General features: G+C 36.9%; 1 protein-coding gene across 2 annotated transcripts; it reads right to left on the bottom strand.

Moving 5' to 3' along the window:
* Positions 1 to 305: 305 nt before the first annotated feature.
* On the bottom strand, positions 306 to 14347 carry LOC125417279 (aldo-keto reductase family 1 member C18). 2 transcript variants are annotated; one of them, XM_048460696.3, is made up of 9 exons: positions 14180 to 14346; positions 11394 to 11561; positions 10468 to 10584; positions 9340 to 9417; positions 8243 to 8365; positions 3348 to 3457; positions 2957 to 3122; positions 2141 to 2223; positions 306 to 551 (listed from the first exon to the last, which is right to left on the bottom strand). In XM_048460696.3, the coding sequence occupies exons 1-9, from the start codon at positions 14261 to 14263 to the stop codon at positions 509 to 511; spliced, it is 972 nt and encodes a 323-aa protein (XP_048316653.3). In that variant the 5' UTR covers positions 14264 to 14346; the 3' UTR covers positions 306 to 508. The 2 variants fall into 2 exon arrangements, with proteins under 2 accessions (XP_048316653.3, XP_085555287.2); XM_085699161.2 differs by lacking the exon at positions 8243 to 8365 and having other exon boundaries at positions 14180 to 14347.
* Between the last annotated feature and the right edge of the window lie 2846 nt (positions 14348 to 17193).

Here is a 17193-nt window from a genome sequence, read left to right as displayed (position 1 = left end):
AATCTTTGCGTTTCTGAGACTGTCAACTGTTCTTCTCATGTGTATCTTGCCTTCCAGACCACATGTGATGCATTTTCTTGTTGTTTGAAGGTCAGGATAAACACTTATTTATTAATATTTTCTAATTGCTACTTCCCAAAAGGATGAGCACTCTATCTATATCTACTCTAGATATGTCAATAAAAAAGCTGTTATCTCTTAAACACTGCTCATGAATATCCAGATAAAACAGTTTGAGGTCTTAACAAGGCAGGAAGAGGTAAAGCATTCAAGGTATATATATACAATATTCACACAGAAGTAGGTGAGGCTGAAGAAAACTATTTTTATTTATCTGCAGAAAAGAACTAAAATTTAGTACTTTTGCTACCTCACATATACTCATAGCTCAAACTGAGGGTGAGTTTCTAAGCAACATGATTGAAGGTTATATATTCAGCTTTCAGCATATCAGAGTCCAGTATCACACACAAGAGCTTCTAATAGACCCATGGCAACGACCTCCATGTTAATACTCATCACAGAATGGAAAGCTGGGATGAGCCTTGAACCTGCAATGAGAGAGAACAATGAAAGAGAGAACAACGAACAATGTGCCCGATGACAATTTCTAGTTTTCAATTTCTATGGAGATGGCCACTGAGGTGAAAGTTGAAAATTTTTTTTCTAATAATTCAAATGATATGTGTTCTTACTTTTACAAACAGTATTTCATAATAGAACTGAGGAAGAACAAATGAACTGTCCATACACATTTTCCTTGGAACTTAACACATAGAGAACCCAGAGTTAATCGTTCAAATATATACACCGTTTTATAAAGCAAAAAAAAAAAAAAACCAACCATTTCTTTATACTTCAGATTCTCAATGAAGCAGAAACTGATTTTGTCTTATTTTAAATTGGGCAAGTCAAGTTATGTATTTGATAACAATGAATATTTTGGGGGGACAGTGAGATGGCTAAGCAGCTCATCTAGCTTAGGTGACCTAAGTTAGATACTTGGGACCTGCATGGAAAGAGGTCAGGATCAATGGCTGCAAGTTGTCCTCTGACCTTCACATGCAGGGTTTGTGTGAGAACACATGCACACCAAGTTAAAAAGTAATAAACAGTTCAAAAGTACTCTGAAGTGATGAAGTAATTGATAGCAGCTTATTGTCAGTTTTATTCAACCATTAATTATTCACTAGCTGATAATTGTGCAGGTTATGCTTTGTTAGATTCAGAACTAGAAGGAATGTCATTTATAAGACTAAAGTTCCATGTCCAAGGCATTTACTCTAGCAGCATGAAAGTAATAAAATAATTTATCATTTTAATAGGAGCAAAAATCACTGATTGCTTGCCAGTATTTACATCTCTTTAAATAAGAGGTTATAGATTGTAATGATAATGTAAAATAATATAATTATAATAATATAATAAAAAGAGGTTCAGTAAAATATTACTTGATTAATCTCTTTATATTATACATTGTTTTGTAAATTATATAGAGTTATAGGTAGCATGAAAGAAAGTAATGATTGTCTGCTGAGTATACATAGTGTTTTATTTACCACAAGAATCCAGACTTTCTTGAGAAAATGTTTGTCTAAGTCCTGAACACACATACAATGCAGAGGAAATGAGAGGTTTGATATTATTAAAGCCAGTTCCATATGGAGAGGGGTAAGAGCTGCTGACCTGGGGCACAGAGATGATGGAATTGCCTTTGGTCTGATAAGAAATTAAATAGATTTTAGAGATGATACTGTGAAATTGATCATTACAATACCTGAACATGTGACATTGAAATACCCAGAATATCTATCTATAGGTTACACACAGAATCAAAAGACCTGCAGGGACAATATAGACTCAGCAATGATGTGGGCTCTTCCGGCTCATTCCATGACGTTGATACAAGAGGGGCAGGTGCATCAGATCAAGGTGACCCTGCATCTACTTTTCTTTTGCTGTGTCCAAGAGTAAAACTCTGACTGAGTCTAGAAAGATAATTCTAGAAATCTGTGCCTTATCTGACTCTGAGTGTTCTTTGACTTCCTCATGCTGAGGTAACTTCTGACAGACATGCTATTAATATATTCTCCTTAAGGAGAGAACCATCAAAATTACAAAGGCTATGAAAGTTACTTACATATCAGCAGGAAAATACCGTAAATTTCTGTCCAAACCATCTAGAATTTTCATATGATCTGAAGCCAACTGGAAATCAAAAACCTGTTATAGAAGAAGAAATGCTATTTTAAATATATATATTTACAGAGAACAATTGTCAATCTGAAGCAATAGACAATACTTAAAATACCTGAGGAGGTCCCTCCAGTTTTTAAAGTCATCAAGCAAAACTTTGAAATCCAGATTTAAAAATTAAATGGAAATTATATCACCACACATAATATATAAACCTACAGATGAAGATTTCAAAAGAAGCTGGAAAAGAAAGAGCTGACAGGATTCAAAAGAGATGTTATGTATGTGAAAGAGTTAGCAAAGTGCAGAGACAGTTTTGAAAATATACTTCAGTAATTATCATGGATACAGTTGCGTTTCTATATCTTAGCCACAAAAACTTAGGATGAGGGGGAAAGTCATTTTCAATATTACTTAAAGTAAGAATTGCCCAATTATTAATGAATCCTGGTCAAAGGACTCAGAAACTGACTGGAAGATGATTCATTAGATATAATTCCAACCAGTTTTATCATTAAAAAAAAAGATGATCGTTAACTGTTACAGTATTAATACATGGGTTCATAACTGATTGGTGTTACTCTAAAAGAGTGTTATAGAGAAATATACCAACAATTTAAATGCTGAAAAATTTAGGTAAGAGATTACTGCTTAATTTATTAAGCTTTTTGTACACTTGAAAATTCGAAAATTAGATCTGAAAGATGTGGGATGCATGAAGAAGACAGCTTTAGTGCCCAGGTTCTGGCGTCCTCGTCACCTGCATGTTCTCCCTGATATGCTCCTCATTGAAGCTCTTGGCCAGGACCACAATTCCACGCTGCAGCTGGTAGCGAAGGGCAATCAGGGCAGGAGTCCGCTTGTACTTCTTTGCCATGGCACAAAGAACTGGATCTTCCAAGAGAACTGGGGTATCCTCATTAGTACTAGAGGGAAAGACAGTTTCCAGAAATATGTTGCTAGGGTTGAACACAGATGAAAATGGCCACAGGGTCCAGGAATTCTCAAATGTAGTCAATGTACTAGTAGTTAATATTCTCTGGAGACTGTCTGAAATGTAACCCCACCTTGACGGAGAGTAAATTCCAGAAACCTGGCTATTGTAAAATGAAGAGTTGTGACTTAGAGATAACTTCTGCTGTTCTTATTACCAATTTTTATATCTCTGAGTTCCCAGAGCACCATAGGCAACCAGAACAATATCGTTCATCTTGCAGTAATCCAGCAGCTTGTTCTGGTTAAGGTAAGGATGACATTCGACCTGTAAACAGAATAGGAAGGTATAAAATTATATGAAACAACTTATTTATATCAAAGAAATAGTAAAGGGAAGGAAGCTGGATAAAATAATCAATATGAGCATTAAATTTGAATTGGGCGTATCAATGCCATATCATGATCTTTTCAAATAAATTTAATATCTCTCTTGGGAAATTAAAATACAATAATTTTCTTGAGATTCGGTAACCCCATTGTCCAGATCTTGGATGCTAAATACCAATGTTTACTGTGGGAGACATGAAAAACTCTATGAACTCATAGATAGGGTTTTGAATACTGACTCTTGACTAAAGCAAGGATTTGGTCAAAGATTCAGTTGAGATAAAGTCTGAAAGAAAACAGGAAGTTTTGTCAATGATACTGAGTGGATTTCTGCATTAGAAGAAGAATAAATAAATTACAAAGAAGGAAGGAGAGAGGGAGTCACACACAGAAAGAGACAGATAAGAGAGAGACAGAGACAGAAAGGGGGGAGGAGAGAGGACAAAAAAGTGTTGTCCTCTAATGATGGTGGTTATTATATTAACTCCTTTCTTACAGTAGCAACATTTAAAGGAAAGAAATCAAAGTATAGCTTATCTTACAATTTGTAAGGTTTTTTTGGACCATATAACCAAACTCTTTTTTACCATAATATGTCATGTGAGAAAAGTAAATAACAATATCAATATGTATGCTAACATCAAGGGGGTATATGTCACAGGACTCATCCCTAGACAAAGAATGATAGGCAAATAATACTGCTGGGAGGAGGAGAATTAGATTCCCTAGGATGAGTTCCCTTACTGGTTGTCCAGTGAGGAGTGGTCAGCCTTGAAACCATATACACACACAATTAGACACAATTAGCAAAGACAGTCTCAAAAATCTAGATATTAAGTAAGCAAATAATTTAAAAAAATGGGATACAGATCTAAACACTGTTCTCAGAAGAGGAAGCTTAAACAGCTGAGAAACACTTTTTAAAAAGTTCAATATTCTTAGTCATCAAGGAAATGCAAATTAAAACTACTTTGAGATATCACCTTACAACCAGTCAGAATCGCTAAGATCAGCAAACCTCATGCTGGCAAGGACGTACAGAAGAAGAACACTTATCCATTGCTGGTGGGAGTGAAAAAATTGTACAGCCACTATGGAAATGAAAGTGGTGGTTCCCCAGGAAGATGGGAATTGATCTATGTCAAGATCCAGCTCTACCAATCATGGACATAAACCCAAAGAATGCTTCACCCTATCACAGAGACACTTACTTGTTCAACCTTGTTCATTGCTATCCTATTCTATGCATAATAGCAGACATTGGAAAAAAAACATGTTCTTCAACAGAAAAAAAATGGATAAAGAAAATGTGGACCATTTTCTTGACTCAATATTACTCAGCTATCAAAAAAATTAAATCATGATATTTGGAGGCAACTGGAACTAGAAAAAAATCATCCCAAGTGAGGTAAACCAGACCCAGAAAGACAAATATGATATGTATTCATTTATATGTGGATAGTAAGCTGTTAAGTCAATGAAAACCAAATTACAATCCATAGAACCACAGAGGTTAGGTATAGAGTAGGGGAGTAGAGGGTACAGATAGATCTTGTTAGGAAAGGGAAATTGAATATATTGTTATGGAAGGATGGTGGGGGGAGGGACTGAAACAGGAGGAAAAAGTGGGGAGGTACCAGGGAGATAGTGATGAGGGAGTGAACACATGAGGAGCAGCTAAAACTAAGGGCCATTTGCAGGGCAGAAAAGAAACCCAATGTGGTCAAAACTTCCTAAAATGTATACATAAATGAAGTGATCTAAATGAAATCACCAAATAATGGGGAAGATAGAGTCCTAACTAGCCATCTTTTGATGCCAAATGAAGCACTCACTACTGGTATTGGGGTACATCTAATTGAGTTGTTGACCAGAGGGGTCCCACGGGAATTCCCAAAGAGCTCAGGCTGTTGCTAAGACTTTAGCTTGCTTCTGCAAACTGAGGGACAGACCCATTGCTGAAGACAGCACCTACACAACTCACTGAACATGGGGAAGTTGAGCTAGTGCCTACATAGAGCCTTCTGTCCCACATTCTAGAGTCTTTGGTACAGGAAGGTACTCTGCATGCTACCAAAGAAGAAATGTAAACACCAATCCAGGTGTAATCTTTTTGTTCTACAGTGGCATCCTGCCTGCAAGATATACTAGTGCAATGGTGGCACAAAGCTTGTGGTAGTAACAAAGTAAGATGTAATTTATCTTAAGGCCCACTCAGTGAGATCGAACCCTGACATTACTTGGTTGTTACATACCTAAGACAGTCCTGCGACCTAGGGTAAAGGCAGACGCTACTGTCCTACCTAAAGAATATAACAATAAAATGACTCCTAATGACATTCTGCTGTGTTTTTTGATCCGTGCCTTAATCAGCCATCATTAGAGTAACTTTCTTCTGCAGTACATGTGGGTCTCTGGACACTGAAAGACGTTGGGACATCTATCCCTAAAGCGGATGTTCCCATCATATCTCTGGCCCCAGAGTACATGTGGGTCTCTGGACACTGAAAGACGTTGGGACATCTACCCCTAAAGGGGATGTTCCCATCAAATCTCTGGCCCCAGAGTTCAGAGACCTTTATGGAAGAGGAAGTGGAAAGAGCATAAGAGTCAATTGGGATGGAAGACACTAAGAAAAAAATGACCACTAAATCAATAGAATCAATATTTATATGAATTTACAGAGTCTGAGGCGGACTGCACAGGGCCTGCTCAGGTATGAACCAGATGGTGTCCTAGACCAGAAAGAAGTGGATCAAAGTCTCCATCTCTAACACAGAATCAATCTCCAACTAATAACTGTTTGTAAATGAAAATTTAGTTTGCTCCAAAGTGTTCTCACTAGGGAAACAAATTACTCTTAAAGGTAGGCTGCATGCCCAGCAGTATATGGCCAAGAGAAACAAATTCAATCATCATCTTTGGATATTTCCTGTCTCATAATGTCACTTTTAAAAATTTATCTTATCTATCTAATCTAAAATCACATATTTATATGTTTAGATAAATATGTGCCCCCATAGAACCTTTGCATATATATTATGACTCCCAGTTTAATGGTTTGTATGAATTTCTGAGAGAACAAACCAGTGCGCTTCTGCTTCTTGTGCCTTTTCTTGTGCTGATTTTCTTCATTTAGTTTTGTCTGATGTATTAGTCTTTGTTCTATTTTATTTTATTATTATCCCTTAGAAGATTTTTGGTTTCCTAATGAGAGCTAGCATGAGGATGGATCCAAATGGGAGAGGAGGTGGGGAGAAATGCAGAAGGAGGGAAAACTGTAACCAATATATATTATGTGAGAAAAATGTATTTTCAACAAAAGGAAAAAAAATCTTACCTTTAAAAAGAAGAGATCTGACTATGTCTAGCTTTACTAAATGATCACATCTGGCATCACTAGTTGCTAGAACATTTAGGTCTGGCTTAATTGTTTTTAACTCTAGCTGCCTTCACTTAAAGTTGGAAACTCCACTAATTTTTAGCTTCCTTTGATCTAACGCTCTAACTACAATAATGGATGAGAGCACTTAATTTTTTTCAGTTGGTATGTTGCGTAGTACGTAGGAGTTATTTCTATAATTTATTTTCAATGGGTTCTTAAATATGTGTTCAGATATAGACACTTGCATTTGCCTGTATTATAGAATATGGTATAACTAAATCATTTTAGACCAGTGGTTCTCAACTGTGGGCCATGATCCCTTTGGGTTGAATGACCCCTTTACAGGGTCACATATCAGATATCTGGCATGTCAGATACATTACAATTTCTAACAGTAGAACAGTAGCAAATTACAGTTATGAAGTAGCAATGAAAATAATTTTATGGTTGAGAGTCAGCACAACTTAAGGAGTTGCATTAAAGGAATGCAACACTAGAAAGGTTGAGAACAATTGTTTAGACACACTGATATGTTGTATCATTCCAATTGTTCTAAAAGTTTGAATGTGATTTGTTATATAACTGGTGTATAAAACATTATTTCTGTGTTATTTCTTTGAAATTTATGACATTTATATTTGAAAATAATATGTTACTTGTAACCAACACATACATGTCACATTTTTCCAACTGAGAACACATGTCTTCCTTTTTTTTCTAAGACAGGTTTTTTTTTCCTGTGTAGTCCTGGCTGTCCTGAAACTCACTTTGTAGCTCAGGCCTCAACCTCACAGAGATCCATCCGCCCTTGCCTCCCAAGTACTGGAAATAAAAGCATGCATCACCACGGCCAAGCCCACATTTCTTATGTGTAAGTTATAAAAAGTATCTCAGATCACATCATCGGCACACAATTGATGTGGTTAGGCACTGGATCAACTCTTAAGTATTGATACAGTTTCCTCGGTGTGGATTTCAGCTACTACCAGTATTGCCTACTCTCCAATGTTCCTTTATTGACTCAGTCTCTGGCTGATCATTAGTATATCAGGTATAAGTGAATCTTCCTTCTGAAGTGTGCCTAATAACTTCATCTCCAGATGATAGCCTTGACTTCTCTAAACTGTTTTCACATTATGGTCTCCCGGCATCACTGTTTTATTTTCTAAGCAAAGACACAATTATGAGCCCTTCAAGAACCCTGGATGAAGGATCTGCTCTTAGTACCTTTTGTTCTACAAAAGAAAGATGAGCAAATAGGGGGGATACACAGACACCTGTCAACAGGACATGAAGGAAGCAGAGAAAGCCTGAAAGAAAATGGATAAAGGAGCTCACCTGATTGCACACAGGCTTATACTTGAGACCTGGTTTGTTCAAAATCATTTCCAGCAGCCTACGGTTAAAGTTTGACACCCCAATGGACTTGGCTAATCCTGCATCCTTACACTTCTCCATGGCCTGGGAAGAAAATATTGGTGGAGAATAATACACACAATTGAAATCTGATTGAAATATAAAGCAGTGTTGTTAGAAAGAACGGTGCCCAAAAAGGTAAGTGAAGCTGGCCAGTATTTATTGGTAAGAACTGATGATTAATAAAGAAAATGGCAGAAAAGGTGATGACAATAAGGTAAAGTCCTGTGCTCTCCTTAGGCAATCATGATTATCATATAAGGAGGAAAGCAGGTTACAGTTATCCTCCACATTCACTTTGGTTTTACTATGCATTTTCCTACTACTGAAGCAGAACATTCATGAGAAAGACCATAATGTCTACAGCAAAGAGAACTCATCCCTTTCCTACACATGCAGTTGTGTGAACTGGACCTTTTTTCAGCAACATTCACTGAATTGGTTCTTTGATGATGTCCTGTATGTATATAATGCCTTCAAAATGCTGTAATCCCCGTAACCTCTTAATCTCTCTCCCACATCTGTTACCTGTCTTTCCACCCTACAAGCCTCTTTCCAGCATTCATTTCCTTCTGTTTTGAGGCCTTCAGAATTTAACCAGGATTATTTATGTGATCATGGATTTGGAAATATCCGTTGGAACCTGGTGGGTTCCTGAATGGATACCCAACTGAAGACAACAACTGCCCCTTCCCCAGAATCCATCACCAGTAAATAGTTCACCAGGGAAGGATAGGGCTCCAAGAGTCCTTCCAGGGTTGATAACTGGCTGCTGGCAGACTCGATCTTGTTCCTGCCTATTGGGCTATTTGCGGGGAGGAAGCATCTGCTGAGAGATCATGTCTGCATTGCCTGTGTCGTGCCCAGAACACAGCATTCTTCTTTCTATCTTATGGCTCTTAACTTTTTTCTGTACTTTTTTCTGAGATGTTCACAGAGTCCTAGAGGGACTAATCACTCAGCCATCATATCTTCTTACTTTCTCTATTTCTTCTGTGGCATTTATTATAGTCACTCACCTCCCATGTAGCACAGAGATCCACTTTGTCAAGTATTAAATTTCCATGCTCATCTTGAGGTAAAAGATTGTCCCCTGGCTGAAATAGTTGCAGTCATTAGAGAGGGCTTACCATTTTAACATCTCTTCCTGTAGCTATACTCCCAGATAAATTTATGTCTGGGAATTAAACCCCTAACATAGGTGGAACAACTTTTTTTACATTAATAAAGTGCCTACATTAATAAAGTTTATGATCTTTCTATCAGCAACAGGACTTTACTTTTCATATGTGTAATAATAAACAATACATTTTCATAGCCTGTGTCATGTAGTAGTTGACACACTATTTTTAATACACCTATATATTTCCCTGTTGCAATGTCCATCTTTCTCTGGCAGTTTCACTAGTGTTGTGGCACTGATTTACAATTCAACAATTATGAGTTGTAAGCTTGACACAGGATAAATAATCAGGGCTTTAAATGATGCCTTTAGTACTCTGAGTGAATGAATGACAGAAAATAAGGAAAGTGAGAAAAAGTTCATTGATTTTCTGCAAGGTGGACTTTGATGTTGGAACATGCAGGAGGCCATCAGATATGAATGAGCTTGAGCTTTGAGCTAAAGGCCTTATTATCATCAGTATAAATGGCTGAAACAAAACTGACTAGACCTCTAATAGTACAGAGTCAGGGTATAACTAAGTGAAGCTAGTTCCAAAGACTATTTCGTCGTTTTGCTCATTTACATGATGTGGTAAACATTTTCATGTAAGTTAGCCTGAGGAGTGTGTTTAAATTTTCTTACTTCAATTTGTTTATTTATTTATTTTGATTTTTATTGAGCTCTACATTTTTCTCTGCTCCCTTCCCTGCCTTTATTTATTTCTGTTTTTTGGTGTGTGTGTGTGTGTGTGTGTGTGTGTGTGTGTCTGTGTGTCTGTGTGTACAACAAAGTGATGATCATAGAATAACTTGTAGGAATCAGTTCTTTCCTTTCACTATTTCTGCAGCCACACCTTGTTGTTTTATAACTTTTATTAAATAAATTGAGATTATATAAATTTTATATATTAAATCCATCTACTCACAAAATGAAGGTCATGTGACAGTTGAAGTTAGGTAGTTTGATATTGCAAACTGCCTACCTTCAGAGACACTGGGAAATGAATGAGATAGAGGTCAACATAGTCCAAATTAAGTTTCCTCAGTGAACTTTCCAAGCTGGGTCTGACCAACTCTGGACGATGGGAAGTTGACCAAAGCTACAAAATACAAAAAATGGGAGTTGTGCTGGATCAATAAATTGGCATAATCAGTTGCTTTCTGTCACCTAGTACTGAGAAACTTACAACTTAAAATTTCACCTTAAAATTGACCACAAGAAAAATATTTGCTTTCATCATGAATATTTTATGGTGGTATCCATCTACATAAATTTTTTATGTTAGTGGTTGTTATTAGTAAATATAAAAAATGGAAGGAAATTTCTTAATATATAAATACGTTATCAATTTTTACTGTAATTATGTCTTAGAGAGCAATTTAATATTTTAATTCTCCTATACACTGAACTCAATGGGAAAAATTCAGTATCGCTTTAATTTATATAACTAACAAAAAACTTTAAATATTTTAATATATTGTAGACACAGTACTAGACATTTTAGCTATTTCTTAATTTAACATCCAGAGGATTATTTTATAATGTTCTGTCTTATCTGTCAATGTGATATATATTCATAAATACAATTTTTGGAAATAATTCAGAACATAAGGGACTTGTAGTAACAGAAGAGCTTTCTCTGATAACATAGCTCATGCTAAGTCATAGCAATTTTAGAAGAGTCTTAAAAAGCAATGAGAATTTGCACGAAGCTTATAAACTGAAATGCAGCAATGCCGAGGCAGCCATCACCTACCATGTTTAATACTGAATCCAATAGGTGGGCATGAATAAATTAAAAGACTGACCTATAAATACAATTCACCAACAACAGGTTTAACCACACTATTTCATCTGAATACATCCCCCTTCCTTAATCTGCACAATCATGCACTGTGTATTTAATACCTTTGAAGTATAAAATATATCTTCCCTTTTCACAGTGCCATCTTCAATCTTGCTTCGAATGGCCTGTCCCACCTCTTCTTCATTTTGGTAGAAGTGAGAACAATCAATGTGGCGGAATCCAACATCTATAGCTATTTTGGTAGATTCCATAGACTTTTTCTTGAGATGCTAAAGAAATAGAAATAAACAGTATTTAAACATATCTGTGGTTATGTTAGTATAGGCAATAACTTTTATAAGAAACAATTTCCCTCGTGTTTCCATTTAGTTCTGCTTGGAGTGATGGATCCACCCACATTTTACTGGGTCTTTCCTACTTCAATGATAACATTCGTAAGAAATCTAAGTTTCCAGATATTAGCTGAGTCTCATCTGAAAATAGTGACTCTTGTAACTTAGAAGCTATGTTAAACTTCTAAGCAGTTAAATAATATACACATCACAAATAAATATGCACAATGAAGATGGATCCTCAAAAGACATAGATTTATACAAAGAATCTATCCAGATCAATCACAAAGGAAAATTTCAAGAAGTTGTCAGATTTTACAACAAAATTCATAATTTTAGGAAAATTATAAAGCAAAATTTAAATTATTATCTTGTCTACCAAGTGTGGTTAAAAAGTAAAAAATGGTGAACTAGACATGTTTATTTATTATTCACTAATTAAAATGCACCCTTTATTTCACACTTTAACTTTGATGATAAGAGGAATAGAGTAACTGTAAACATTCTTTTATGAAACAGTGTTAAAGGTTTTTCAGGCAAATAATAATCATAATGTTTCTTAAAAAGAAAAAGTTAAGCAGATGATGGCTGCCCTAAAGGAAAAGTCTCAGAGGGAAGTAGCAAGAGATCTTTTGAATGTGTGTTATGACTTTGGGAGCTCCTACAGACACCTGTGTGACGATGGCTGTCCTGGATGGGAGAGAGGGAAACCATGAAACTAGTATGAAAATACTTCCATGTTTTATCAAGCACTTCAGAAACCAAACATGGGAACTCATCAATTGGATATATATGACTCTTCTTAGCCTTGTAACCTCATAGAAATCTAAAGGTAAGTATTTTAATTATTAAATCAAGAATTAAACACCACTACTGAAAGAGAAAAGTAATCATCATTTTATATATATGCAAACCCTGCAAACTTCAGTAACGACTTCGGAAGATACGCACACTGCTACATAGTGTCATAATATCATGAGACTAACTAGCTGCTTTTTTACTTTAAGCCCTAGCCCACAAGACACATCCCAAACCTGGCATCCTTACTGGGGTCATGAACTTGTGATTGGACTAGTTATAGGCCGCTTAAGAAAAAATTAAACAGATGTAGAATTAAACTGGCTACTAATGACTTATCCTTATATCTATAGATTAGATTAATCTCTCTATTGTCATCAGAGAAGGTAATCAAGATATATTGTATGAGGGACTGAACGAGGACGCAATCCAACCAGATTCTCTGAATGGGGCCGGATTCTCTGAATGTGGCTGGCCCGGAGTCTTTCTGAAAAGCCATTGACTATGACACTGGGACTTGTTTCCTCTGCATATACTGGATTTTGCGGATCCAGTCTGTTTGGACTCTCACCTTCCTGGACCTGGAGGGAGGGGGGAGGAACTTGAACTTCCCACAGGGCGGGAGACCCTGACTGCTCTTAGGGATGGAGAGGGAGGAGGAGGAGAGGGAGTGGGGGGAGTGAGAAGGTGGTGGGAGGAGGGGCAGAAATGGAAACTTTTATAATTTAATAAAATTACTTTTAAAAAAAAAGATATATTGTATGAGATAAGAATCTATTCTTAACAAAAGGGAAAAAAAAGTTAAAAAGGCCATAGATCTGAAAGAGAACAATGATTCATGTATATCCAGAAAAGTGAGAGCTACTTTTAGGAGTTTTGTAGGAGACTAAAACAAACTGTGGGGCTAACATAAAAATTAGCATATAGATAAATTGGATGGACTAAACTCATAGACGTGAATTCATTCTCCAAATGATTCTCAACCAAGGTCCTAAATAAGAATAAGAAAAAGCACAGGGTTTTCAATCAGTGACACTGGGAACACTGAATATCCCCACACAGAGGCTAGAAATGTGACTGAAATCTGCTACCTAGTAGTAACATTAATCAAAACAAACAAAGACATTAATATCAGAACTGAGATGATAAGACTACTATCAAGGACATGAAGGAATCTCTTCAAAACATCACATAAGCAATTTTAGACTTTGTCCTCCAAAGCACAGAACAAAATAGCAAAAGTACACAAGTGACAAAATACCAAGTTAAAAATTGTTTGCATAATAGTGGAAACAGTCAACAGTGTAAAGAAAGCAATCGACAGAAGAGGAAAAAATGCCAATCAATTATTTCATAAAAACTAATATCCAGAATTTATATCAAACTCAGTAAGAACAAAAATCAAGCAATTGCACATAAAAATGCATTAATGGATTGAATAAACATATTTCAATAGTTAGCAAATATAATGGCTACGTTATATATATTATTAGATAGGGTTAATAACTAAGTTTTAATTTTTCTTCTTTTCTGGGAAGCAGATCAAACAGAAGGAAAATCTTTGGTATTCAGACCAGAATAGTGAATGATCACATGATCAAACCTGGACACACAGTCTGCCTTTCTCTTCTTACAAGGCATAGCTCTAACCTGGTGAAGCAGTAGAACCCTCCAGAATTGCACAGGAATTGGTAACTTTCATTCTTTTAAGTTTGTATTCATTCCAGTCCTCACCAGCCCAACACCAGCCCTGTTACCTCTTCAGTCACATAGGTGCCAAAGCCCAGTACAGGAATGGAGTGACCATCATTTAATTCCATTTTCTGAGCTTTGGAACTCATCCTCACTCACTCCTCTGACTTAGAAGACTCTCTTTTTGTGCTTTCAGAAGGCAGTGAACAGTGCAAAAAGTATAGTTCCAAATGTGTGTGACTAATCAGTAACCAGTGGTACGGAGGCGGAGCAGGTTACAGCAGTATCCTCCTTATAAGGAAAGAATTGACACCAGTCCACTTATTTTTATACAAAAGAGAGCTTGTTAGAAACTCCTACACAGTGACCACCAAATGCTTTTATTTAATAAATTTTGTCATTGGAATACTCCATTCATTATTTAAATCACTGCAGGAGACTGTTCATTGACCAATTCTAGAATAGAAAACTTGAGGTGTCTACTTTCTTAGTTTTTCTTGTTACGAAGGAGACTCTCATTGTTCGGACACCATGCGACAATCCAGAGTATTTCAAAGCCTACAATGGTCATCTTTGCTTCTCTTCCATTTTTATTTAGCTCATTTTTTTTAGAAATAATGTCTACAATACTTGAAATACTTTTCTACATAGAATGATCCCCAGTTCCCTGTGAAGGTGATCAGGATACCTTGTTCTTTTGTCCACTTTCTCTTTCTGTTATCTCCTTTCTGTATTTTGTAGTTTTAATGTAGCTTTCTGTTTTTGTGCTTTATGCTTCTTGGAAAAATGAAAAATTGAAGACATATCATTATATTTTATTTCATAGAATATTTTGGAGATTAAGGTGAAATTTAAGATTGATTTAAATAATGGAAAGTAACATAAAATAGGGATAAAACAGGGATAGAATTAAACAAACATATTTATTAATCCACATGGAAACTGCCACACTCATAAAAGCTAAACTAAGAAGAGAGTTTATGTGTCTAAAATACTGGTATTGATCCAATCTATGTTTTTACTGAGAACAATTTGCCATAACCATCAACAAATTGCTAGGTAATTAGTTCTGAGAGACAAATGACTCATCTCTATATTGTGTAAAAAAATTCCTTTCACAAAGTCACATGGGGGAAATATAAAGATAGATCTTTATTTTCTTGCATTCAGCACTATGCAAAATATCTTCATTCTTTGTACATTGTTAGGAGAACATTCTGCTATTTATCCCAGCACTCAGGAGGCAGAAACAGGCAAATCCCTGAGTTTGAGGCCAGTCTGGTCTACAGAGCAAGGTCCAGTGCAGCTATGGTTGCACGGGTAAACCTTGTCTCAAAAAAAAAAAAAGTAAGTAAATAAATAAATAAGATTTTGAATAGTCACTCTGGTCTGGTAATCATGAGAAGACACTGCCTTATTTAAATCATTTTTGTGGAGAAAATTCCTTACCTTTTTTTTTAAAAAAAAAAAAAGACAAACTATCTTTTTTCATTGTACATACCAACCCAAGTTCCCACTGCCTTCCCACCTCCCATTTCCTCCACAAATCCCACCCTGCCCCCCATCCACTCCTCAGAAAGGGTAAGGCACATTGCTTTGGGGAAGGTCCAGGGCCCTCCCTACTTTATCTAGGCTGAGCAAGGTATCCATCCAAAGAGAATAGTTTCCCAAAAAGCCAGCCCAAGCAGGAGGGATAAATCCTGGTGCCACTGACAATGGCCTCTCAGTCTTGTTTCGGACCCAAGTCTCATGCTGCTCTCCCATTCATGGTGATTCAGAAACCAAATGCCCTATTTGTCTGTAGCAAGTTTCCCGTGGACATACTTAATACAACATTTGTTTCTGAGTTTTTGAAAACATGGATGTGTCATCACAAAACATAGAGAAGGTTCTGAAAGTCATGTTCTTAGATTAAGAAAAGAACCTTCAGAGAAAAGCACTATTGCATAGAAGAACTAATAGCAACTCAAAGATTTTTAGTATTTATCTGCATAAAAGTGGTACATGCAGAGCGTCTTAGAATCAGTAGTCCGCGCCGAGCTTGGCGCGGTTTGAGGCAGGCGAGAAACTCCTCTCCGGGCCTAAGAGTGAACTGTTACTTCCAGATCCAAGAAGACCCAGTAAGGAATCTTAGTGATGATGTCCTGCGACTTACGTAATTAGCTCCCAGTATGTCCTTTTCAGTGGCTATGTCTCCTAGATCAGACTTTCTGGGCAACTCTCACGTGCTGTGGTCAAGGAGAGTGATGGGACCGAAGGACTCACAGAACCACAAGCTGCATCAAAAGTGCCAAATTCCTAACAGAGAGCTCTCCCTAAGTTAAACCTTAACAAGTCCCGAACTACCAAGAAAGTTCACTGCAGTTTTCTTGAGCAGATTGTGGATTATATCCACCCCCAACCACCATCACCACCACCACCACCCCTGCATGCCACTTTCTCCACCTCTGCTGAAACAGCTAAGGGAGACTCTAGATGGGGCAAAGCTGCTAGGAACCTGACATCAGAGCCCCCTAGTCACCTCTCCATTGCGAGGCTGGGATGCATCATGATCGCCCCCTCGTGGCGTGGCCAGAACAAACAGCCACCAGGGAAAAGTTGCTGGGCCAACAGTACCTATGTAGTTCTGAAACTGAAGTCTTTAAGATCAAGCAACAAAATTCACATATTCTAAATATTAATCCTCTTAGAGTATCAGAAATACTTATTGAGATATTTTCCCAATGTCTATGTTCATTTTTACAAGACATATTTTTATGAACAAATGCTTCCACCGTGTGTGTGTGTGTGTGTGTGTGTGTGTGTGTGTGTTACTCTGGTTTGGTTTTTGAAGCAGGTTCCTATGTAACTCAGCTAGCGAGTTATGAAGTCCAGACTAGCACGAAATTTCAGTTCATCCTGCCCTAGTCTCCTGACTACTGGGATTCTCGGCGTGTGTCACCGCACCCAGCTGATTTCTTGTTTTGTTTTTAAGTTTTGTGTGTGTTGAGGCAGGCTCTTGTGTAGCTCACAGACGGGCCTTGAACATGCCACGTAGCTGAGGATGACTTTTAACTTCCAAACTTCCTTTCTCTGCCTT

This window comes from Myodes glareolus, chromosome 14 (genome assembly GCF_982192425.1).
Source record: "Myodes glareolus chromosome 14, mMyoGla1.1, whole genome shotgun sequence".
NCBI lineage: Eukaryota > Metazoa > Chordata > Mammalia > Rodentia > Cricetidae > Myodes > Myodes glareolus.
This window is presented reverse-complemented; position numbering and strand designations above follow the sequence as displayed.

Excerpts from the sequence above, each read along its gene's own strand:
- LOC125417279 (XM_048460696.3), bottom strand. The coding sequence starts at position 14,263 with ATGAGTTCCAAAGCTCAGAAAATGGAATTAAATGATGGTCACTCCATT. Across the intron at positions 3,123-3,347 it reads ACTCAGAGATATAAAAATTG|TACTAATGAGGATACCCCAG; the intron begins GTAATAAGAACA and ends CTTTCCCTCTAG. Across the intron at positions 2,224-2,956 it reads ATATCAGGGAGAACATGCAG|GTTTTTGATTTCCAGTTGGC; the intron begins GTGACGAGGACG and ends CTTCTATAACAG.